Below are 27764 nucleotides of genomic sequence, written 5' to 3'. Positions count from 1 at the left end.
ATGCCCGATGACGATATCCACATCACTGTTGATGGCTGTCTTGATGGTATCCCAATAGTTTTCTGCCGGCAGCGCCCGCTTCTAACGATTGCGCGTAGTCTGCAGCGACCACAAGTTGCTTCAGTAACTGAGGCGGGCGTCGGTATCGTATGTTGTTCACTACGGAGAGTTTTGTGCGCATCATCACCTTCACCAGATAGTGCTCTGACTCGATGTTAACGCATCAACAGAATCTGACGTCGATGATGTCCGAGAAGTTTTGGCTATCTACCAAAACGTGGTCGATCTGTGATTACGTTTGGTACGGTGAACTCTAGGTGTACTTGTGTGGGAGGCGGTGCTGGAAAAAAATATCATGTTTGGCCATTCGTTTGGAGGCGGCGAAATCGATAAGGCTTCCAATTGTCAGTTTGAATGTCTTCTTCTGGCCGACATGATCTTTTAAATCCCCGATAACGATCTTGATATCATGTTTTAGGCAGCGGTCGTATTCACGTTCCAGCTGTGCGTAGAATTAGTCTTTGTCGTCACCGGTACTTCCGAGGTAAGGGCTGTGCACGTTGATGATGCTGATGTTGAAGAACAGGTCTTTGATCCTCAACCGGCACATTCGTTAGTCTATCGGCTACCACTCAATCACGCGCTTCTTCATGTTATCATCACTATAAAAGCTGTTCCTTGCTAGTGTGTGTTGCCGTAGCTCTGGTAGATGGTATGGCCATCTCGAAACGCACGTACCCTGGAACTCTTCCAGCATACCTCCTGCAGCGCTACGATGTCGAAATTACGGCTCTTCGATTCGTTGGAGAGCACGTGGGTACTGCCCATAAAATTTGAGTAATCGACAATTCCATGTTTCAAGTTTCCAATCGCTAGTGCTTTTTAGTCGCGTGGGTCTTTGCCGATTTCCACTCAAAATTGACTGTTCATTGTTTGTTACTTGTATTTTTTGCAGTCACGTGCTAACCCTACTATCTCGCAGTAGGACCTTCGTGATGTTGCTATTTTGGGTCTCGAACACCACCAGGACGATGTTGCACTCCGCACTCTGCCTCTGACATGGACAGGAGACGCGTACGGAGCTCCTTAACTTGGTTAGCATGCAACCAAAACAAACACCTGGGTTGAGTACTCGATCTCCGCTAAGGTTGCTTGCATCCCAGCCAGCACCACGGGGAGGTAGAGAATCGGAGTAGTAAGACAGGTGGCTGTAGGTTGTTGACTGTAGTGATATGACCGAAATTTACAAAAACATCCAAACCAAAAATATTAGAAATTTCAAAGATTCTGGAAATCTTTGAAAACCTTTATCAACATTTTCTAAGAAACCGAAATTGTGAATAGAATACAATAGTTATACTTGTTGAAACAATTCAAAAAAACATTTTGTCAAATTGAGTCAACAATACAGAAAATTTACATAATTAAATCTACTCATCATACATATGAGAAGCCATTATTAACAGAAACAATTCGCTAAATATGTTTCAGAACCACTTGAATAGCCTATTTTTAATCGCTCTAAAATACCGATTTTCATAACGATTTTTGAATTTCAATAACGATAAAAGGTTTTTTTGGTTTGAAAATACCGATAAAAATGTAGCATCACTGGCTTTGAGAGAAAATTTTTGCGCTTTCCTGTATTCTTCCAATATGTGCGAATATAATGTCGGATAACGCCCAATTGGTGTAGTTTTTGTTGCTCAAGAAAAAAATGAAATTTGTGTATGTATATTGCCTCCACTTTGGTAGGTAAATGCTGTTTTTTCAACATTCAAACGATCTTTCTATGATGTATATGGAACGAATTTAAAAGCAGCATAAGAATATAGCTACAGAAATGTTTGCTGGGAAACATTATACTTTATAATATGGAAGTCGTTCAATAGAAGTTATGTATAATCTGTCTTATTTCAGCCATTAACTTCTATATTGTCATTAATATAAATATGATGTATTGTCTCGATCTAAAATAGCCTGAAATTGAGAAAAATATTATTGGTTGCCGTTTTAGAAGGAAGAACAACAAAAAAGTGACACGTTTGTTAACACTGAAATATTGGGTGTTGAAAACGTTTGAACTGGAGACGCAAAGAATTCTTTATGGGAAAAAACGTTTAAGTTATCATCAATGTCAACAACTCTTTTTCCAAAAAAGTTATACAGAAAAAAACATTTTATGATCTTAGAGCTGCATAGGTTTGAGAGGTTCACACAACGGCAAATCACTTACACATATTTCGATGATTATAATTTTAATGGCATGTGCGGCGGAATGAAAACTAGAGAGAATTTATTTTATAGAATTTGAAAGAAAGGTGGATAGACAGGCATTAGTGCGCCAATAGGAGAAAGCTTGATAGGTGTTGAAATTTTAGGCTAGAGGGCATGTTGATGAAAAGCTCCCATGAATTGCTCCCGCCTTTGCTCTGCATTAGCTAACTATACATGAGAAACCCAGAAAGAGAATTCCCATGTATAGCGAGCCCAATGGTTTGAGAGCGTGTTTTTACGCACACTTCAAACGAGCGACCTCAGACATGAAACCTGTCATCTGAGACCTGAGACTTGAAATCCGATACCTGAGAGTAGTGAGAAATGAGACGTTTGAACCCTTAGAGGTGAATATCTCCCAAAATAAAAAAAAATGTTAAGTGTTTTTCACGGGATTCTCATACTCTCGTGCTTATTGAGAAAAAGTGTGCAGAAAGTACCGGGAAGGTAAATCTTGATATATTTGCTGTTTTTTTTCATATTAATGCATGTTGTTCGGAATTCTTGGTAATTTAAAAAAAACTCATGAGCAACGTTAATTACAAAAAAAAAATTTATCAAAAATTATTGGAGAAAAACTAACATTCAAAGTTGACTATTATCATAGTAAAGGGTATGCAATTGAATTGTAAACATTTTCCTTCTATTAACTTGTTCCGAATTCTGTACGAACTTTAAGACCTCAAAACAGTCAAGCAACATTCGTGCGTTTCAGAATTCCTGACGGTTCCATTTTGGAACTTCTTTGAACCTTGGGTGCTGTTGCTTTTTTGTCAAACCACTTTTGAAGAATCGATGTACATAAATAATAAAAGGCGGTATGCGCTTATTGAAATTTCAAAAGCCTGCTCTTTAAGAATTGAACGTTTCAACTTTATCGTATCCAACTTTTCAAACCCTGAATATATAAATGACATTTTTAAGGACAATTTTTTTTCTAACGATAGTTATGGATAGTGGTCAAAACTTCCATTGGACCTTCACATAGTTATGCATTAGTGGATACATGTATTTTTCTGAAAATGCCAAATTCCAAAAATAATTGAACATGCAAAATTGTCTGAAACTAAATATTAAAAAAAAAGTATTTGCAATTGACTACAGATTACCTGTTAGAACATACACAAATTACCTTCACTATTACTCGAATTTCATTATTTGAATTTCAAAAAGGCTAAATTGGTTTGAAGTTGGAGATTTTTTTATATTACTTATAAGCGTGGCCGCCCACACAACAGAATTTGACCATTCCATTGACTGGGAAAAGGTCAAATTTAAAAAATGCGTACGCAAACCTGGACACCTTAACGCTTGGGAGTCTATGTTCATCAGCACGGCCGAGAAACCGTTCATGAACGAAGATGACCCGCCGATTATATCTCCACTTTTCAACCTGATCAACCAAAAGTTCGCATGATGCGACACCCTTTCGACGAATACATCAGCAGTGTAGGAAATTGGTTACGTTAATCGTCTTCAAGTAATCAGTCGGACATCGTCCTGTAGATGGGCAACATCGAGCCCGAAACCGGTCAACAAAAAAGGTAATTTTAAACCCTTTTTCCGTTAAGTAAGAACGTTAAGTGTCGTGTCCTGTAATACGTCGTGTGTTTTGTGTCTAGTAAAAGTTCTTACGTGAGCACATATCATTTAAAATGAGTACCGTCAAACGGGGCATCATGCAACAGCGGGGTTCGATGCAACATTTATATAACACTACATTGAATCAATTTTTAATTTAATGTATTGTAATAAGTTATCTTTTAATGATAACAAAATGATGATGACATATTTTCTCGCATCTTAAGCTAGTTTTCTTAAGTTTTTTTTATTTCTATGTAAAATTTGAAAAATCGAGCAATAAATGTACAAATTTTAACATTTTTTGATGCCGAAAAAAACTTTACCCAGTATGACGGATCGGCTTGTTAAATTACCTCAAAACTTTTAACTGGTTTCCTCATGTTATACCAACATTGTTGGTGTAAAAATATTTTTCGAACAATCATCCAATTTTTTTTAAATGAATATTTTTAATATTCAGTTAGGTGTCTGGGGTTAAATGCAACAAAATGCAAATCAAAGAAATACCTTGTAAATCTCGTTTCCATGTGTTGGAATATGAATGTTTTGAATAACGCGTTTGTAAACATTTAAATTTCATTTATCCAAACATTTATTTTTATGATTTCAGCTTTTAGAATTTTTCGTAGTATTATTTAACCCCTAAATGTATGCAGCATCCTTAATTTTAGAAAAAATGTGAAAATTTGTTTTTACAGTATGTATGTATGTATTGTATCCACCTTGCGTTTACGGCAGCGCCGCGGTTGTGGCAAAAAAAATAACCCACACGTCCATCTTGGCTACCACGCAACACAATAATAACCACTCAATGAGACTTCTAAGGGAATGGAATCGTAAGCAGAGGCACTAACGGTATCCAGGGTGAAAAGGGGAAAAGTCTCGAGAAGCTATAACCATGTTGTTGACTAACCTAGATAGCATGCAAATTATAATCCCACCGCCAAGGCTTCCGAAAAAAGAGTGCGTCCTTATTTCACAAAAAGTAATCAAACACGTTCTTTTCCTCAACCATGCCAAATTCCCTTGGCATAAATTGAGGAACGTCCAGTATTCGAAACGGGAACTAGCATACACGGTAACCGCTCCTTTTGAAAAACGAGGATACCCAGATGCCCCTACCCTAGTTTTTTAAATTTGAATAACGATACTATGAATAATAGAACAGTTAATATAATTAAATACAATATATATTATATAATATGATATAATGTAATACATCTCAATATAATGTAATATAATATGGCAATGTAATATAAAATATAATACATATATATATATGTATGTAAAATGTTATCTAATATATGATGTTATTCCTGGCGATTTTGATTATGCTGAAAAACTGTTAAATGTTAACTAACAAGATTGAAATGTGTTGTTAAAGGAAATAAATCAAAAGAATAATATTGACATTATTAGAAAAATATTTTAAAACTATGATCTGATTAGCTTGAATTAATAATTTCGAATGGGTGATATTTAAATGCTGCTGAACCGACAATGGAATTGTAAATTGGGTAAAATGAAGAATTAATTCAGAATCTTATGGTCAGTTGAAAATTATTTGCAGGGGCTTATATGATGCAAAGGATGTATATCATCAATTAAATTTATTAAATTTCACCTGAAATATCAAATAATAAAATTTAGAAAAAAAAACTAAATTAGCTACCTATTACATGAAGTTTACTTTCAGTTCCACAGCAGACCTTGCATTTTGGTTACCTATAACGTTCATCTTCTTGAATGAGAAATGTTTTTGAGTTAATACTTCTGGTTATCAACATCTACAGTGTAATAACAAGGTTATATGACTGGTTAATCTGAAACAACAATGGTTAATTTTGAAGATAAAATATTTAAAAAAATTTGGATCTGGTACTGTAGCATTATAATAAGCTAAATATATTAAGAAAGATGCTCATCTATTTGGTCGATCTGAAAACGAAAGTAGTATTTTATTCAAATTATGATGATTTGATTGAATTTGGAAATTTCACGACTTATAAACAAAAATTGAATAGATGCAAATGAATTTTGAAAGTTCAAGATTTGAAATACTGAAAATAACAATATGCATGATTAAAACTTGGAGGAATCAATACGATACAATAAAATACGATTGAATATAATCTAAAATGCCATATGTATCGCTTTATTTAAGTACTATAGAGGCCACTTTGGACAAAAATTTTTGCTATGAAATAGAGGACAGTATGTATAATATAGAAGAATGGTGAAATTCAGCTATTATTACGGTTGAATGTTTCAAAATGAAGGAATAGATACAATAACGAAAGTATGATGAAATTAGACGAATATTTGACTTAATTGTCAAAACGGAGAGAAGTTATAAAATCCTAAAGAGAAAAAAAATCAAAGATTTCAGATTAACTGATATATTGTTTGTATGATAATTATTCCATTTAAAATGTGGTGGTCATATAAGAAATAATAATAATATGATATATGATTATACAAATACAAGTATACGATACAAAAAATACATTAGTTTTTTTTTATTGCGGCTTTTATGATGCTGGAAGTAAACGAGATTATAAATAAATAAAACAGAAAAAAAGTTTGAATTACATATATTAAGTTTTCTAATGTTAAAATTCATGAAAGATGTCGACCGGTAACCTACAAGATATACTATATTCCAAAAATTCAGTTCAACAGATGGACACGACAAATCCTCATTTTGATCACTTGACTGTTATTTGTGCTATTGATACTGTCAATTTCAAATATTTATTATAAAAATAAATAATATTTTATATAGTTGAAAGATAACTAAAATATGCATTAAGCAGTAAACTGTAAATTCCTTTTTTTATTTAGTTAGTTTTAACCTGATTGTTAAAGCATTTGCAAGCTCTGGCTCAAGTCCTAACAGCTAACAGCTAACAGCTCATCACACATGGTTAAATAAAATAAATTTATTTATTTATTTATTTATAATGATACTGAAACAAAAAAGAATGATGTGCATCACATTATATTGAAATATTTTTGGCATTTCCATCAGTATTCATTATTTGTTAACAATACTTTTGTTTCCGTTGAATATCCATGAATTCACCAAACCACTCCTATCTAATGAAGCTGGAATAGTGCTTTAAAATGAATAAAAATATACGTGTGCATTATAAACTTTAAAAAAATGATGAAGTTAAATTAGTAAGATAATTGCAATAAATAATTCACAATTGGAGCATATTGATGATTATTGACGATGTCTGCTATCCAGGGCTGCAAATTTAAAATTAAGTTAATAATGAATTTAAATAGCAGTTTAATTTCAGGAAACGTTCATGATGCCTAAATCATTATTGGTTTAAGCTAATTGCAATTATTAGACAATCTTCTATGACAATGGGAAACTGCGAGCAGTTTGGAAAGCATTAACTAAGAATAAAAAGAGCGATTTAATAAAAGATTTGATTCTGAACAAAATCTTTAATATGCTTGCCTGTGAATTTAGCATTTTCATTGCAGTAAACATTTTGAATTTAATGAATCGATGAAAATATGCAATTGTTTGTGGAATAAAATATTTTCTATAAACATGTTTTCTCTTTTCAAACAAAAAGCAAAATTCAAGACTACCAATTCTATTAAATGAAATATCGAATAAAATTTTTTGCATTGTGTCATAATCATGTCATTTTAAGAAAATAGTGTTTATCAATGTTTAAAGCTGAAAAAAAAGTTCTGAAATGATTAATCTTATTTGACGATGCAGAGTGCACATTATCATGTTTTTAATTCTTAAAAAAGGAAAAAGGGTGCTTTAAATTGAGCAGCGTTGTATATTGTGTCCTTTCTATTCGATCTACAGATTCTGGAAAAAACTGAGCATTATGCAACGTCAAATACTACATTATGTATCTGTTATTTACTCCTTTACGTACCGATACATGTTTATATACACCTTAAAATTACGACGATGGTTGTGGCAAATATTAATAATTTTGTTAAATCTCTGAACCCAATATTTTCAAACTGTAACCTGAAAACAATTGATTGTTAAAATAACCGAAAGCAACCTGAAAATAGATAAATAGTTCAATTTACCAAAATTAGCCAAATCAACTAAATCACAAAAAAAATTTAAAAAAAGTTGAAGAGGTTGTGCAACACACGACCGTGAAGTTGTCGTAGAATTACGACAAGAAAAGTTAAAATCGTTAATTTCTGTCAAATTCTGCCGATAAAAAAAATCATGAAAATTTAAAAAAAATCGAAAACAGTGGTGAATTATACATTCATGTTTTATTCATCTTTCAAAACTGCTCATTATTAAATAATAAAATCTATCAAACAATAAAATAGAAAGCAATGATAACAACTTTTTTCTTTGCTTTTCTTTTTCTTATCATGTTTTGCCCTAGAATGTGAGAGAATCCGTACCAAGTTCTTCTGAAACATTTTCATGTAGCTTTCGCTTTGCGCTATGCGAGAAAATTTTGAACGAAATGCAACACATTAACGGAGTAGGCTGATGTTGGATGGTTTCACTTGTTTCCTTCCTAGCTGGTTGCTTTACAAGCAACGACCATACACGAAAGAAGCTTTAATGTAAATGAAGGGAAAATGTTACGGTAGTTATATTTATGCCTTTTTACACCCGGGCTTTTCGTATTGTTGCGGTCAATGGAGGCGGGGCTTATTCGATGAGAAAAAAATGACAAAACTGAATTTTTCGATAATCGAGCCAGCAGTCCTGTATCAGATGAAGGCAGGGAAGGTTTTATTTAGAAAGCCCAAGCAATTAATCATTAGCAGTCCTTGGTATTGAAATTATGTTTGATATTTACCTTAATGATTGATTTCGACAATTTATTAAGCTTGCTTTCACTTACTTTTTCAACCTTCAACATCCTAGGTTGCGTGTGAAAAATGGGCGAATGTATGTGCGAACAATTGAATCAAGTGCGCATAAAAATTACGTGTGGAAAATATATGAAAATAAACAGTTCATCTGATATGTGTTTGATGATGTGTGTTAGTATCAAACGCTATTGGTGTTGTTATGACATTTAAATACAAATTGACGTGAATGACTTGTTTAAAGATGTCATGTCAACCTGACATCATATGACAAGTCAACATGACATGTCAATATGTGTCCGCCGCTTGTCGTCAGCACCGCCTCTGCTGCTTGCCACTGATCTAATCTGCAAATTGATATCTGCGTTGGATTACCACTGGTGGGGTCCAAACGCAGATCGAAGCAGCAGCAGTAGAACTTTCCTACACAACGGGCAAACAGAAACTGATACCAACTCGCAAGGCGACCCTTCGTTTTTATACATTTCGTTGACAGGGAAAATCAAAACCCATCAAGGGGCGGGGCGTCGGTGTTTTTTTTTCATTTTTGACCAGCCAATCCATGACGAGTAGAGATGATATGTCTTTCAAAAAGGATGTCTTTGAGTTGGAACGTTTTCGTGACGCGAGATTCGTTTGGGAATTTCGATTTGTCCCCCTATAGTGTTGCCGTAAGACGTAATTCTACGTCAAAAAATCGATAACAGAACAGGAGTTAGCAGTATATTTCATTGACAAAAAAATTCCATTTAATTAGTAGAAATCTGTTGATTAAGTTTCAAGGTGCACATTTTCAACATAAATAGACCAAAATATTTGCAGTTATGATTTACCGAAAAAATATTGATTTTGAACTCCATATAATGAAGTTCGAGATGCCAGCATTTGAACTGCTTAATAAGAATGATCTGGAAAAGTATTCTGAAAAAATATGAAGATAAAATGTAAAAAATTATATTCAATGTTTAAAGAAACACGATTTAAGGGCTGAAAGTCTTAATGATTAAAAAATACTATGAATGAATTAGTTCATAATAATTAGCAGCTTCAACAAGCATTTATCATCGGCTCAACATTTTGTACTTAGCTTTGGCACGAGAGACTCATCATGCAATAAATCCATAAAGCACCTGCAGGCAGCAAACTTCTTCTATCAAAGCAACCATGCAGTAGCTGACAGCACCACTCGTGTCTTCTATCATCATAACGCTTCATAACGTTCGTAACGTTTTTTACGCCCCCTCCTCTCAGAGTGCCATTCTATACAAAATTCCCAAGCGAGCAGGTTTCACGCTCACTAATATGTAAATGCAATCGCGTTGCAATCTTCGCTCGAAAGCAGCCATATTTCTTTTTAATTTTTCATTCACATCTTTCCCAGAGCTGAATTTCCCATTTTAACTATTTATATATACACTTTTTGGGTAACGGCAACGATATTTGGAATACCGGCTAACAGGTTCATTTATTTGAGGGAAAACCCTTATTGCCTGCCTGTTAATCACATCCTTCACCGAACACTCGACGTATTTGCCATTTTTTTTCTTCCAAAATCCATTAGTTGCGTTAATGAACACAAATCACTGATTTTTCTGGACAGATGAATCAGGCACACTCCAAAACAAAGAGAAAATCGCGACGGGAAACAGAAAAAAAAACAACACACCACAGGACCGACATCTTTTTAGAACACTTAAACCGCTTAGAGCACCTGCAACGGTTCAGGCGTGAATATTGGTTTTAAGTATACCAGTATTAGCACGACTTGAAATTTTAGAATCGGCTAAAACACCCACTCCCCACCGGTGTATGAGCAAATTTTTTTGATGTGAAAATTTGTTTTTACAGACCCAAAAACTACTGCAATTGGTTTTGTCATGCGTAATGGTCTTTAAGACATCGCAAATATATTAAAAGCTATGAATTTTCGCTGGTGTTCATAAGGTTTTTCATTAAAAACAAAGTTTGTTGCAAGTTACCCCATTTTCTAAGGAGGGTGAAAATCGCATGTTTTAAGAAAATTAAAAATAACTGAAGAAACCAATAATTTTTTTAACTACGCCAATTTGATGTCCCAGCATCCTTAAAACTTTTGATGCATAAAGGATACTATTAACTGTGAACATAAGTTTTTTAGAAGCTATTGAAGTTGAAAATTGTTGCATGTTGCCCCAGTTGACGGTACTTAAAATGTAGTTTAAAAGTTTCAAAATATCTGTTTTTCAAAGACCCATAAACAAATACCTCTCCTGATAAAATGAAAACATTTAGAATCAAATGGGTTGATGTATATGAAAGTTTAACTTTTTCTTTCCTTTGCATAGGTATAGTTTCAGACAAGAAATGGCTAAAATCCTATCAAATGGTTAAGTTTCAATAAAAAAAAGGACATAGGGACAGTTGGAGGACATACGGAATTTCATTAGTTTTTGAAGCCAAACTATATTGAGAAATGTTTATAATTTTCGCTCCAAATATATGCAGCAACATTGTTCTTTTTTTGAGTTTATAAATTTTTGATAGAAAACGTTAAAAAATTCAATTGAGTCCGAACAAAATATTAATATTATTGATGTTTCAAGGCATCTGTGCATATTGACATCAGAACATTAATTTTGATGATGTTGTGATACCATAGTGATCAAAGTTACCCCGAAACATGAAATTCGGTTTTGTACTAAACATTTAGTTAAAGCCACTAATATCGTTTGAATATTCTGCTATCAATGGTAATGCTTTATACTCCTTACCTTACGTATTTCAGAAATTTTTAGTGTTACAAAAAATCAACTCTTTTTGAAATATTCGAAAATGTATTAAAATAGTGGTCAATGTTCCCCAAGTTAACGGTATTTGTTTTATTATAACTTAGTTTCCCTCAGTTTTCAATAAAACGAATGTTTCAAGTTTTTATACACTGCATTTTTTCCGATCTCATTTTGTTCTGTTAATTTAAAGACACGAGCTAAGAATTTGTTCTGTCAAATACTGCTAAAGCTTAGTTCATTCAGAAATAGGACATTTATGAATGCGTGTATCTTACAAACCATTCGTTTGAACGCAAAACTTTCAATGAAAGAAATAATGGTAATTTTATGATAACTCAAGAAAAAATCTGGCAGCATCCTTCTCCTCGAGTTTCCGCTTCTTCTTAGCCAAATACTTATACTTCTTTTTTTTATTTTTTATTTTTTTCTAAAGTCTGCTGGAAAAATTTGACAAAAACGAAGCAAAATCATCATGAGATTAAACTTGAAGTATAATATTAACCGGTTAGTTAAGATCGTAGGTTACGAAATATACATACAAAGGTAGTTTTTATAAGCTTTTAAAACAGTGAAAACTATTTGGTTTTGACCTATTTCCAGACTTATTATTTTTAAACTGCATATTTTATTTCAGGCACCGAAACTTATCAAAATTAGCTCTTATATTGTTTGAACCTCGAAAAAACGTCAATTTTGTGACCTTGTGTAGCTTATCAACATCCTTCCAAAATGGAGGTGAACATTTTAGAGAAAACGAAACACAAAAAAATAAAAGCTGAAATTGGTTTATTGAAGAAAATTAATTCTGTTCAATATCGTGAGTAGTAAACATCTGTCACATGTTGGTAGTCAGGTGTTGAAGTGTTAAATTAGTATTTGATAAATGAATCTTGATGTTGTAATTATTGAATTCATATTCTGGCCTTGTTTCGTTTCACTTCTTGATAAACCTCCTTTAAAAGACGCGGTATGGTTTTTGAGTGTCACGATTTGAGTTTCAATAAACATGTTATATTGAATTGCTAATCAAAATCTAAAATTAAAAACTAGTTTGAGATCGTAAAAGGCCTAGGGCTTAAATGATACAAGATTTAATTCCGCCAATTTTCTGATATGTTTTTTTAACAATTATTTTTAAATATCTTTGGGATCAAGTAATTTCCCGTTACTACGGTAAATTCATTTCTTGAACTTAACATTTTACTTGAAAAAATTCTAGCGTAACATTTAAAAAGGGCGAAACTAGCAGTTAGCTCGAAACGAGAAAAACGCGTTTGAAAATTCGGAACACCTATTCAAATCCTATTTATAAAATCGACCACTTTTTGTTCAACAAAATCAAAAAATGTGCATTATATTCACTTATTGTTCGATGGTTATCAAGAACTTTAACTTTTTTCGCGTAATTTCAGAGATTTTCGAGTTTCGCCCTATTATTGTTTTTGATTTCAGTTACGCCTGCAAGTTTCGCCCAATTGATCGGCCGTTTTTGTTTTGGTTTTGAAGTTACGCCCATTCATCCTACACGCAAAAACTAATTAGGCCGTTTAGTCACACACGGTCATCTCAGTTACGCCTTTTGGCTCTACACGAATAGAAAAATTCACTCCATTTTGAATAGGCGTAACTTCACGTTCCAACGAAAATGCATCAACAGGAAGTTTCGCCCAATTGAATTTTATCAATTTTTTGAAAGTTTTAAGTAATTTTAAGATGAAACCGCGTTTGATAGGTAAAGTGCAACCGCGTGCATCCGGAATGACCGTTAACTCGATTTGTTTACATTTGGCAGTTTTGCCCTTTTGAAATGTTACGCTAGAATTGTCCATGGGGGAGGGGGTTGCACACCAAACCCACCTTCCCCCCTCCCCCACCTCCCTTCTGTTCACATGGCCTTGTCTCTATCACTATGTATGAAAACAATTTTCAGAAAGACAGATATTTTAAAATTAACTTGAAAAATTCCCCAATTTTTGTTTACAATTTATAAAATAAACAGTATCTACGAAAATAATAAAAAAAAACCGAAACTACACAAGCTTTAAATAGGCACAAAAAGTCTCTTCTCGTAGTTTAAATGGCTTCAATGACATCGTGCAGGAATGAAAGTAAAAACAGCCAAAGTGTTACTCAATACGACCTCCCGTCGATCTATTGAACTTTTATGGCGAACGTTTTAGCGAAAGATTAACCTCCCCGAAACCTGTCTCAAGCAAGAGTACAAGACTCGTCCAGTTCCTAAGTGTGCACTGCAGTTTGTAACCCTCTCACCTCATAAAAATTTGAACCTTCGATTTGGTTTGTTTTATTTTTTTGTTGTTGTGGCTTCTTTCCCCCCATTCCGTTTACTAACTTTGGAAAAAGTGTGCAAATTTTTGGTAAATTGTCTAGCCAGCTTGCCGCCAATTGATGGGACCAATCAACAACAACTGATCGATATAATGAAGAGACTCCCAAAAGTGGGCAGCCAAGGCACTTTAGACTTGGATCGATTGAGAGAAAAAAAACCTACCGAAAGAAAGAAAGAAAGAAAGTCCAGTTGCAATGTGTTTTGGACCTCCCCGAGATAATTGTAATGTTGAGCTGAACGAGCGCGTTATCGATCCAGTCGATCTCACTTTCGGTTTCAGAGGTCCAAACACATGTTCGGTGTTGTTATTTTGTCTGTTTGGGCTAGCCACGCGTCTCTTCATCAAATGCTGTGCTGGTTGAAATTGTTGCTGGTAAATCCTACACGATAAGATGGGTCAACGATCGCATTTATGGCTCAACAGATGATTGAACAGCAATGCAAACAAATTTGACACGTAGAACAAATCTTTTCATGAAAATTAAATCACGATGCATATTGGACAAGTTCAGATTGCTCTTTTTTCGCAAATCAAAGACGGACTCAAATGGGTTGTTCCTTATGCATTTTCTAGTATATCTGCCAAATTTGAGATCTTTTGAATCTCAGTATTCCGCAGCAATTTTTTTGTGAAAAAAAACTAAATTTTCAATAAAGTCAAATGTAAACGAGTACTTACAAAATACTGTTTATATTTTTAAATGCTGGATTAACAATATTTCTTTCCGTGAATGTTTTATCAAGGCGAAATAATTTTCTGATTATTTAAAAAAAAATCATAATTTCAAAACTTGTACTGGAAAAAACTATGCAAGTTTTCATTGAAAATTGTGTATCAAATTTAAATAAAAATGCACAGATTACATTTGCAATCAAACTGCAATTATTTTAAAGAATTTAAGAATTTTTTGATTAGCTAGAATTTGGCTCATCAATTTGTTTGATATTGGAATGATTTTTAAGTGTTGAAAGTTTAGTTTGAAATTTCGAAACATCAAATCAAATCCTATTTTTCCAAAATCCAACCACTTTTTGCTAATGTATTAAAGAAATTACAATATATCTACATACCTTCCGTTGCTTATCCGAAAATTCTAAATTTTTTCAGTAACGCTTGAGATTGACGAGTATTTTTCTTTCTCGTTTTCGACGTTAGTTACGCCTGTAAGTTTTGCCCAAATGATTGGTCGTTTTTACTTTGGTTTTGAAGTTATAACATTTGGTTTTAGACAAAAAAAAATTACGCCGTTTTATCACATACGGCCAATTTAGTTACGCCTATTGGCCCTACAAAAATAAAGAAATCAACCTCAATTGAATAGGCGTAAATTTACGTTTCAACGAAAATACAACAGCACTCCCTACACAATTGAATTTTATCAATTTTTAAAAGTTTTTACTGATTTTAAGATGAAACTAATTAAGTTATGTCCAACTACGTACATCCAGAATATCCGTCCACTCAATTTGTTTACATATGGCTGCTTCGCCCTTATGAAATGTTTCGCTAGAAATTTGGAAAGAACACGGACAAAAGAAAACTACCCTTCATCCAAACATTTATTTTTATGATTCACCTGGTAGATTTTTAAATACATGCGGTTTTGAACTTAAAAAACTACGGGATGCACGGACACGATAATATCTTCGGATGGTTGACCCAGACTGCTGCTCGGGACCCAAAACGGCGGGCTCCAAACTTCGGCTGGGGCTCGACCGTTAACAATAGATCGGGTCGCGATCGTTTTTGGGGAAAAATAATTCCCAATTATTGTTTTCCACCTACTGTTGGGCGATGATCGACAGTTGGGCGTCGCGACGACTCATAGCGTCTGGCTACCAACGAGTTTTGTAACGACGAGGGGTTTCGGTATTCAACAGTTACGTTTTTCCTATATTTTCCTATATTTATTCTGGCAACACTGTATCGTGTACTTGTTGACTTTTTTACGGCGAATTAAATAGATGATTTATCCGTGTAAAATCGCGCAATAAATATTGATTACGGTATCGCTGTGCTCATAGCGTAGTGTAAAATAGCTTCTCGGTGGAGTTTTCTCGCATTTAATGTGATTTATGATAATATCACACATAATGCAGCTAAGCACTCCTGTTTTGTTATTGCGGTACTAGATCTGGATCACCTACCTTGTGTGTGCAAAGCCTGATAATCCGGCAAATCATGGAGACCATCATGTTGTGTTCTGTGTGCAACAAAAAAACCTTCGATAGAGATCGTATTCGATGTATTGGTTGCTGCGGATTTGTTTCCCACTCACACTGTTCCGGGCTCACAAACTCCAATAATTTTTTTCAGATATTTCGTTTCGCTTCATACCACGATTAAAATAAAAACTTTCTTGTTCCGACACATCAAAAAGAAATTTCCGGTTACATGATTGAAGCATTGTTGCACTTTGAATAAATAATAATTTCAGCAGAGTGCAAAACGTTCCACTCGAGTTCCTTAGACGGTCCGAGTCAGTGTTTTTGAACAGGAAGGATTTCAGCACGGAAATGTTTTCTACCTTTTGATGGTGTCATTTCGTGATCGGTAAATTTCATCCGATTACGTGCATGAGAATCACGGCTAGCAACAGTTCTTTTCGAATCTTCTAAACTCTTTTTCTAAGTTCGACAGATATTTTGATGTTGTGTAAGCAAAACTTTTAGGGCTCCTTAAAGCTGGTCAATTGAAATAAGACTAGCGAATAAAAAAATACTCAGTAAAAATGAAGAAAATAAATAATTGTATGAATCAATTAAACTCACAAAACTAAGTTTTATTATTTCGTTCTAAGTGAGAAAAGTTTACAAACAGCTTCAAAAACTTCAAAAACTTTTTAGCAATATTTTTTTTTTTCTTTTTCTCCCAAAATTAGGAAAGTACCGTCAAACGGGGCATCATGCAAAAGCAGGGTTAGATGCAACATTTTTATACCACAACACTCATTTATTTTTTTATTTCAATATACTGTTATAAAATAATCATTGAATGATAACAAATTGATGATGACATAGTTTTTAACATCCTGAAAGAGTTTTTAAAAGTTTTAGATTCTCATAAAAAAAAAATTAAACATCGAGCTATACATGTGCAAATTTTAACATTTTTAGATGCCGTAAAAAACTTTACCCAGTATGACGGATTGGCTTAATGGTATCACCTACAAACTTTATATTGCTTTCATTATCCTATACCAGTACTGTTAAGGTAAAAATATTTTTGGGACAATCACCTATTTTTTTTAAATAAATACTTTTAAAATTCATTTACTTGTCTGGGGAAAAATGCAACAAAAAGAAAATCAGAACTAAACAACAAAATTCTCATTTCCATATGCTGGGATATGATTGTTTTGCATAATGCGTTTATTAACATTCAGATTTCATCCATCCTAAGATTTGTTTTCACGATTTAAGCTAATAGAATATTTGTAGTATTTTTTACCCCTAAATGTATGCAGCAAATTTACACTTTTTCCTTAAAACAATTTTGATAATTCGAAATAAACAAAAAAATACTGCAATTGGTGCTATATGCGGTATGACATCACAAATGTATCCAAAACTATAAATTTTCAAACGTTTTCACTTGATTTTTCATTAATTACAGTGTTTGTTGTAACTTACACCTTTTCTTAGTAGGGTTAAAATCGCATGTTTTTGAAAATTCAAAAATAACTGATAAAACCAATATTGTTTCTGACTACGTCAATTTGGTGTCCCATCAACCATAAAACTTTTGATGTACAAGAGGTAGATTATCTGTAGGCATTAAGATTTTAGAAGCCATTGAAGTTGAAAATTGTTGCATGTTGCCCCAGTTGACGGTAAATCATTTCTACCCACTGCACAGTGGTTCAGAACATCAATCTAGCTGTTCGAAATTAATAGCGCCCAGGGATGAAGAGATGCACATTTGATGTCTTCAGCAACATTGTTCAGTTTTAAATGGAGCGTATTTTAGTATAAAATTTTTTTCCGAGGGGTCCACCGATAACGAAATAAAAATGCTAACTTTCTTGTTTTTTTTTTTTAAAGTTGTTTATCTGATCAAAATACATAAGTTTGTTGAATATGTCAAAGTCATATCACATCACCTCCAGGAGATACAGTCAACGTAAAAAAAATCTCTTGAAAAGGCAGTTTTTTTGAACCTGACACGTTGTAGATTGGATAAAATGGTTCGCTGTCTTTGAAACAAAGTTGTAACAAGCCACGATCTACAATTGCTCATATATGATGGGTTTAGAAGTTGCTGAAGCCCTATAGAAAGCATTTAGGGAGTTTTATTGGCAATTTTGGAAGGCTCATCCAGCGAAAAGTGCACATTTTCGCAACACCCTCTTTTTTGTGATTATTTTTGATGATAAGCGGAGCCATGCCCATTTGAAATTAGCGAGAAATTCGGTGGAACTATTAGAGATTTGAATGATTGAAAATACACTTTTTATATAAAAATTTTACTTATAGAAAAAACATTGAAAACATTTCATTTATTAATAAAGTGTTGCAGTTTTCTTTAATTCTCGGGTTGTGCAAAAAATTGTATGGGAGCCTCCATCCTGCCTTCCTTTATTCCTAAGGAAGATGGGAGGAATCTCGAATAATCATAGAAAATATTTTTTTTAACTTTTATTCTGGAGACTTTGGCTGATATGAATAAAGCTCTAGTAATTGCTTTTGCTATTTTCGAGCAATTTTGTGAGTCAAATACTTCGAATGGCAGGCATATTTTTTATCCGGAGCTGGTTGAAATTAAATGTTCTACTCTGCTTTTTCATATCTAGTTGAGCAAATGCTTTCAAATTTTGCCATTCTTAAGTTCGAGCTAAGTAAAAGCTATCGAAGCAATTGCTATTTTCTTATTCATACCACAGTTTGTTTATTTTTCTCCGATAATCAGAAAAATAGCCCCCTTCCATCTCCCGCAGTCATTTCTAATTTCTCGTGTCATAATAATATTTCATGCCAAATTTGGATCCATTTGTTCGATTTGTTCGTCAGTTACACAAAAGGTTGTATTGTAGCCTTCTCTCCCTTCCCTATTTCCCCATTTGAAGGATGGAAAGGTTTTGAATAGCCATAAATACATTGTTCGTACCCAAATATCTTGCGTTCCAAAATTGGTTCCAATTGCTCGATTAGTTTTCCAGTAATGCAAAAAAAAATTGTAAGGGAGCCAACTTCCGCTCTTCCTATCTCTCTTCTGAAAATAGGAATGGGTGCCAAATATTCATTCAACGATTTCTCGTACCCTAATACCATCCCATACCAAATTTTATTCCATTTGCTTGATAAGTTTTTAAGATATGGAATTGATTTTAAGAGAGGCCTTATACTATCTCCCTACTGAAAACTAAGTGGGAACTCAAAAAATCTTATAAATATTTCTTGTACCCAAATACCCTTCAACGCCAATTTTTTTATCATTTGCTTGATCGATTCTTGAGTTCTGAAAACATTTTTCTTATGCTTGGGAGCCCCCCTCTTCCCTTTCTGTGAAAGGAAGAGGTCTAAAACCATGATAGGAATCTATCCTGGCACCCAATATCACCAACTGTCTAGTTTCACGAAAATGAGTTCAGTAGTTTCCGAGACTATAGGAGACAGACAGACAGACAACCAGACAGAAATCCTTTTTTTTTAATATAGATGGAACTCAATAAGATCAAGTTGAAGAAGGGACGCACTGAAAAAAAAATGCTTTTAAAAATGTTTTACAGTCTGGAATATGAAAAAGTTACTACAACTAGATACTAACTTTTCTACTGAACTGAACTGAAAATTATTATTGCCCAAAAAACATCATTTTAATATTTTTATTTTAAGAACAATCAAGAAAATCACAAATGCTTTAGTATTGTTTTGAGTCAGCTGCATACGTATGTAAAGCGTAGGGGGGCATCCATTTAATACGTAAGAGTCCTAAGAGGGGGGGGAGGGGGGCGGCTGAATAAGCTCAAGTGGTACAAATTGTGATATAGAGGAGGGAGAAGGTATGATTTTGATTTTGATGGCAGCTTTTTAGATGAATGCAATTTTTTAAGGGGAATGATAAGCAAACCATTCTTTCCTTTTATAGAAAAAAATGAGAGAGACTTCTTGAGATCTATATAAAGTACATACTCCATTTTACGGATTTAAAAATGTAAGGTTCATTTATTCCGAAGAAAATAACAAAGTGGAGTATATTTTTCATAAGCAAAATAAAAAAAAAGCAAAATAAAAGAGAGCGTTGAGAACAAAACAATTTCGACATTATTAATTCAATAATGGGGCCGTTGAATTATATCATCATTTTTTTACCTATGAGTATAAAAAAAAAGAGTGTCCATTTCCCGGCCATTTCAGCGTTCCCGGGAATCGGGAAATCTGATGACCCTTTAAAATGAAGATCTTAACCATCTACTGCGTACGAATCCTTATCGATATGGTATTTTTAAATAAAAAAAAACACGGTATTTTTAACGCAGAACATTTAAAACATTTTTTATGTCTCAAAAATTCAATTATCAAATCCAAGACCCAAAACAAAGTATTATCGGAATAAGTTCTTCAGGTTATTCATCAATAATCGTTAATTTTCAGATAGATAACTATCCAGTTCTTCCACAATATGTCATGTTTTTGCTGACGATTTTGCTACTGTCAACAGTATCCGAAACGGAAGTTCTAAATGCTGAGTGCTGCAAAATTGAACATTCAAATTCTTTTCGTAGCTTTACGTTATTGGAATTGTTTGGTTTAATAGATTCTTTGTCATTTTCCACTTTAACACTAAGTTTTCGATCGGAAAAAACGTTTTTTTTTATCAATTCCAATGCATGTTTCAATCAGATTTAAGAAAAATAATATTGTAGACTAAGCCATGGTAGAACAATCATTTTCCTTGCTTAATCTGAATTAGTTTTCCAATATAGATCGTGTAAATTTTTAGTAATTTTGCACATTTTATTGAATTCGAGAGTTCTCGGGAATTTCTAAGCGTTTCCGGGATTCGGGAATTCCCGATTTTTAAATTCCTAGGGATTCCCGACCGGGAAATCCCGGGTAGGACACACTAATAAAAAATGTGCAGATGCAATGAAAGGAATCATAAACAAAAAACCAAGTCAGAAAATATGTTTCTGCATAGCTTAAAATGATCGCACAAAATGGACGGTCTCGAATTATCACGGAGTTACAACCATTGGCGATGTCGATTTTTTTTAGCAACACTCGCGATTATGGAATTCGAAAGGTATAACTTGGAATCAAATACACTATAATTGATATTAAAAGAACCTGATTATGAATCATATTTTTATTTCTGTTTAAATTTTTCAAATTTATCATCCTAAATGAAGAATGTTGAAACTCAAAAGTTAATACAAAAAAATAATAAATGTAAGTAGATAAAAGGCCAACGAATTGAAATTTATCACTCCAAACAACTAACCAAAAATAATTTGAAAATTCGGTCCAGGGAGTTGAATGTCATAGCTGGGGGTTTAGAGGTCCAACTATCTTTCAATCTTCGGCCTTTAAGCGTTAATGAAGAGAATTTTGATTTCATGAAAACTTGAACACGTTACTGAAAAACACGTTGTTTCGTTCATTTTTTTTTAAATATTTCCATCCCTAAATATGTTTGCTAAGAATTTGAAAAAGTAAACTTGAGAAAAGAAATGATTGAAATGGTCGACTGGAAGTTTCATAGAAAACTTCGAGGGGACGTGATCAAGACAGCAAAAAAAAACCGTGTTTAGGGGATAAATATTTCATATTTTTTTTATTTGACCCAAAAATACCGTGAAAATTTTCTGTGTTTCACTATCACTGATAGTAAAGATACGAATTCCATTGAGACCAGTAGCAACCTTATTCAAATTTGGTCACTGTGACATTTTATGTCTGCAAATCAAGTAATTCAAATTTGATAACCTTTTCATGATGTTTTGATCCTTTTTTTTATCTCAAATATCGAATAACCGGAATCAAAGAAAAACCGGTAGAACCGATCACCCTACTTTTCAACCAAAATTTCGCTTTTTAAACTCAATTCCTTTAGAAATTCAAAAATAATTCCAAATCAATTCAGTTTAACGTGTCAGGTTTCAATGCAATCGACATCGTTTCCCGAGAATCCTGAAGCATCTTAAACATATCCGATGTGATGTGACTGAATCCCGCTAACATGTCAGAAATTAGACGGGTCAAGGATTTTTGATCCGTATTCCGTATGCCCAAGACAAGATGGCCAACCTTTCACCAAAAAATCTACAAAATTATCATTTTTCTCAATTTTAGGAGTTTAAATACCAATGAATTTCGATCCAAACGAAGATTTTATATTCAATGATGACTTTAGAATATACTCAAGAAGATAAGAATCTTATAGAAAATTCTAAAATTTTCTCACAAAAGTTGCAAATTTCAAACCGCATCTATTATGTCTTTTGGATAAAAACTAAAGTTAGACGAAATTCATTTGAGAATTTCATCTTGTATCCCTACTCGTTAGAGGTAATTTTAATTTGAAAGCGAAAATAACATTGTTATATTTCAATAAACCAATTGTGAAGATACCATTGAATTGATTGAGTAGGCTCCCCCAAACGTATTGTTGAGCTGTCCAAATCCTCATCACTCCCTGGCCATCTGTCAAACAAGAACCATGTTAGCCATCACTCATCCATCTCAGCCTCAGTCAGTAGGACTAGGACGCTCGCGGTGGATTGACTACGCGAAAACTCTAACTAGCTGATATGTGTGCGGACGAATAAGTCGCGAGCAAAAGGCCCCCAGGCGCATATCTTAATCGGCCATTGGCTTAGAAGATGATGATGAAGTGAAAGGATTCCATCCACTTTTGCCGAGATATGTTGACTGGCTTTGCGATGTTCAACTTTAGAGTAGCTTTGGAGCATCCAAACAGCTAAAGGTGTACACTGACTACTATCAGCGATCCACTATCAGAAGCACGATGCGTAGGTTGGCAGATGGACTGTTTTTTTCTGTTTGAATTTTATTTTTTGTAGTTGCGCCTATTACAAGTCGACATCTCCCGTATGTGCTAAAAAGGCGCATAGCCAAGTGGTGCTTTGAGAGACTCGAAAACTCTAAATTACATCACACTTCTTTGGTGATGCTTTGTAAGAAGAGGCGACGCGCTGATCACAAGTCCATAAACATCCCAAGAAGATGGATGCTGATGAACGATTTTGCTTGCGGCGGGCTCCTCAAATCAACTCAACTTAACGCAGTGGATGAGATTTTTGCGCGAGCGCGCGTGCATCTTCTTGAAGTTGCGGTGTAAGCACTCACTTGCGTAATAAGCGGTGGTCATCTTTAGTCGAAAAATCAACTTTATCTTAATTCGAATTAAGCCTTAACTGATTAGAGTGAAGATGTGTGGTGCGCATGCAAAACCACGCAAAGGCGCCGTGCCACTAGAGACGAATTGAATTAAACTAAGCATCAGTAACGCTAACAGAAAAAAAATACAATCAATCCAAAAGGGAAAGGAAGGTCTTAATGAGCACACACCTGTTGTTGAAATCGATTACCTGCTATTGGGTTTCCAGTGTGTTAATAGCTTTGGGTTTCTTTTTAAACGCTGCTGGTGATTGATTCTTAAATTGGGAAATCAATTAAGATTGTGTAATGGCCAAAATTGGGTGCGCATTACCGATTTTCAAATAGCGCCATTTATTTGGGGTACCAGATATCCATTGCGTAATTTGATATCATGATTCGTTGGGATGGTGGCAGTTTAGAGGTTTAACAGCTTGTTTCAAAACTCTTAAGCCGGCCACATGTGCCAAAATCGAACGGTTTTTTGAAACGACATTACTTAATATTTTTCGCCAATGCTGAACCAATAAAATTTAGACATACACCGTAAATACGTTTTTGCGTTCTTAAATATTAATAGAATACAACTACAAGAACGAGAATCTGAAATAATATAAAGGACTCAATAGACAAAAAAGATAAAAAAATGATAAAATTCAAATACAATTACAAACAAAAAACTATAAATGAAAAAAAAAGCTAAAAATAATGGAAAACGACAAAAACAACAAATATAACAAAAATATAATATCTATAATATAAAAATGAATTTCTGTCTGTCTGTCTGTCTGTTCCCTATAGACTCGGAAACAACTAAACCGATTTGCGTGAAACTTGGCAGGTGAGGGTATTAGAGGCAGGGGAAGGTTCCTATTATGGTTTGAGACCCCTCCCTCTCTCATGAACGGAGGGAGGGGCCTCCCAAACAAAAGACAATGTTTTGCATAACTCGAAAACCCATCATGCAAATGGTATCAAATTTGGCATGGGGTGGTATTTGGGAACAAGGAATATTTTTAGGAATATAAGGTACCCCTTCCTCCTCTCAGTGAGGTGATAGGAAGGGAGGAGGAGGGCTACCTTACAATTTTTCATATAACTCGAAAACTAATCAAGATATTGGAAACAAAATTGGCACGGGAAGCTATTTAGATACGAAAAATAGTTCAATGATTATTTGAGACCCCTCCCTCTTTCCAGTAGAAAGGGGGAGGGGGCCTCTTTCATATTTTTACACATAACTCAAGAACTAATAAAACAAATGGAACCAAATTTGGCATGGGAGGGTATTTGGATAAGAAAAATATTTCTATGATTATCGGGGACCCCTCCCTCTTTCCAGTAGGGAGATATAAAGGGGGGAAGGGGACTCTTTAATATTTTTCACATAACTTAATAACTTATTAAGCAAATGTAACCAAATTTGGCATGGACGGGTATTTGGGAACGTGACATATTCTTATGATTGTTTGAGACCCCTTTTTTCCAGCGGGGAGAAAAGAAAGAGGGAGGGAAGTTTCATACAGTTATTACTGCATATCTCAAGAACAACAACAGCAAATGGAACCAAATTTGGCATGGAACGATATTTGGGTACGAGAAATGCTTCTATGAATATTTGGCATCCCTCACTCCTTCAAAAAGGTGGATGGAAAGGGGGAGTAGAGGTCTCCCTTACAATTTTCAGTATAACTGGAGAGTTGATCGATCAAATTGAACCATATTTGGCATCTGAGGGTATTTGGATACGAGAAATGTTTCTATTGTAAATTGAGGCCCCATCTTTCTTAGCGGAAAGATATACAAGGGGAAAGGAGGGCCTCCATACAATTTTTTTTGCATAGCTCGAGAATTAATCGAGCAAATGAAACCAAATTTGGCATCAAAAAGTACTTGAGTACGAAAAATACTTTTTCTATGTGAAACAATTCTTTTCTTGCAGTATTATGATAGAATTGGGAATATAGGAGGGGAAGAGGAGGCTCACATTTTACTTTTTTTTTACAAAATCCGAGAAATAGACAAAACTTAACACGGAAAATCATTTTGGTATAATTCTATGATTCTGACACACTTTCAGTGAGTAGGTACAAAGGAGGAGGAAGGTGAGCCCAACACAATTTTGTTAGCATGAGTTCTCAACGAATAAGTTCTAACGAAGCCAACAAATGGACACAAATATGACATGGAAAAGTACTTGGTTACGAGATATGTTTCTACGATTGTTATAGACCCTTATGTTTTACAGTGTAGAGAGGGGAAGAAAGGAGGAGGCTCCATATACATTTTGTTGTAAAGCTTAAAAACTTATCAACTAATGGAACTATGTTTGATATAAGAGGATTTTTGGGAACGGAAAAAAGGGGTATGATTTTTAAAGATCACGACCTCCATTCAGCAGGAGGTGATGGAAAGGACAGGGGAGGGGGCTCTCTTATCAGATTTTTAGCATAAATCCAGAACATATCAAGCAAAAACAACCATATTTTATAAGTTAGATTGTTTGCGTACGATTAATTTGAGACCCTCCAGACAGATTTAAATTATCAGATCTTTAACACAAATTAATAGAGCAAGATTCAGAATATTAGTTTAAGTTATCTTTGTGTTGCAATTCAAAACTCCAGCTGCAGCACTTATTTTATAGCGGTTGCTTATGAATCATGTTATAATTTGATTTAAAATAATGCCAATAAAACCAGTAAAATTTTTAAAAAAATTTCAAAATATAATTTGATTTTGAAAGGTGTAGCAAAGCACACCGGGTCTGCTAGTTATAAATAAAACAAGAAAAGTGCTGGATAAAATAAGTATGACAAGAGAAAAAAAGGATATAAAAAATCGAAAATTCACAAAAAATATGTCAATGATGATACCGTAAAACGGGATAACATTGATCACCGGGGTAGCTTTGATCAACATGAAATTGTCCCAAATAATCATCAATAACTAAGTCTATAGTTTGAATTTTTGAAAACTGTTTTCTACGTTTGAAAGCATATTAATTGAGTATCAAATAGGCGAAATTTGGTTTGTATTTGAAATTTGTTTTCTTCTAGTAAAAATGTTATTTGAAAATCTTAAAATATCTATCTTTTCCAAGGCTCGCAAACAAACAGCTCTCCTGATGATACCAAAAAGCATTTAGAAGCGAACGAGTTGTTGAATGTAAAAGAACAACTTTTTTTCTTTGTATTTGTGTAGTTGTAGTGCTATTTTTATAGGCATTTAGTGGTAAACTTTTTATATTTAAAAATGAAGGACGTTTTCCAAGAGTAAGCCCGTATTGGAAAAATGGCTATGAACCCTATCAAATGGTTAACTTTGAAGAAAAAATGAAAATGGTAATAGTGGGTGAGCCTAGAAGAACGTGTGAAGGTAAAATTTCATTTGTATTTTGAAGCTAAAACTATTTAGCAATTGTTATAACTTTTGCCCCTAAATGTATGCAGCATCAGTGTTCTTTTTTCGATTATAAATGTTTTTAAAAGAAAAGGTTAAAAACTAGGTCAAATTGATGAACAAGCATTTAAAGTTTTATTATTATGGTTTTTTGTATTCTTTATGATCAAGAAAACTCGATAAAACCGTCAAAATAGAGGCTGATCAATGTCACCCCAAAGCATCAAATTCTGAACAGAGACTAAATCGATTTTTAAATCAAATTTAAAGAAGTCTAATAAATTTCTGCAACCATGTTTTACGTTCATAGGAGCCCAGTACATGTTTTAAAAATATTAAACATGCCACATTCCCCTTAACAGAAAAAATAATCGAAAAATATTGAAAAAATTGATCAATCTTACCCCGGATTACGGTAATAGTATTTTTTAGAAATAAGCGAAAAAAGTGGAGAGAAAAACTGTTCGGTTTTAGCATCATTCAATTTTGGTAACACAAAATAATCAGCAAATTTGCCAAAATCGAACAGGTTCTGCATTAGAAACAACATCAACAACAGTCAACAACAATCAACAACAGTCAACAACAGTCAACAACAGCCAACAAAAGTTAACATCAGTCAACAACAGTCAACAACAGTCAACAACAATCAACAACAGTCAACAACAGTCAACAACAGTCAACAACAGCCAACAACGGTCAACAACAGTCAACAATAGTCAACAACAGTCAACAACAGTCAACAACAGTCAACAACAGTCAACAATAGTCAAAAACAGTCAACAACAGTCAACAATAGTCAAAAACAGCCAACAACAGTCAACAACAGTCAACAACAGCCAACAACGGCCAACAACAGTCAACAACAGTCAACAACAGTCAACAATAGTCAAAAACAGTCAACAACGGTCAACAACAGTCAACAATAGTCAACAACAGTCAACAACAGTCAACAACAGTCAACAACAGTCAACATCAGTCAACATCAGTTAAAAACAGTTAAAAACAGTTAAAAACAGTTAACAAAAGTTCACAACAGTCAACAACAATCAACAACAACAGTAAACAGCAGTCAACAACAGTCAACAACAATCATCAACAATCAACAACAACAGTCAACAACAGTCAACAGCAGTCAACAACAGTCAAAAACAGTCAACAACAGTCAACAACAGTCAAAAACAGTCAACAACAGTCAACAATAG

At 33.9% G+C, this 27764-nt stretch overlaps 1 protein-coding gene across 1 annotated transcript; it reads left to right on the top strand.

Annotated features, from left to right (window-relative positions):
- On the top strand, nucleotides 1–27764 carry LOC129742270 (ras-interacting protein RIP3-like). Its single transcript, XM_055734146.1, has 4 exons — nucleotides 1–147; nucleotides 479–533; nucleotides 27089–27547; nucleotides 27589–27764. Exons 1-4 carry the CDS (start codon nucleotides 1–3, stop codon nucleotides 27762–27764), a joined length of 837 nt encoding a protein of 278 aa, XP_055590121.1.

This window comes from Uranotaenia lowii, chromosome 2, assembly GCF_029784155.1.
Source record: "Uranotaenia lowii strain MFRU-FL chromosome 2, ASM2978415v1, whole genome shotgun sequence".
Taxonomy (NCBI): Eukaryota; Metazoa; Arthropoda; class Insecta; order Diptera; family Culicidae; genus Uranotaenia; species Uranotaenia lowii.
This window is presented reverse-complemented; position numbering and strand designations above follow the sequence as displayed.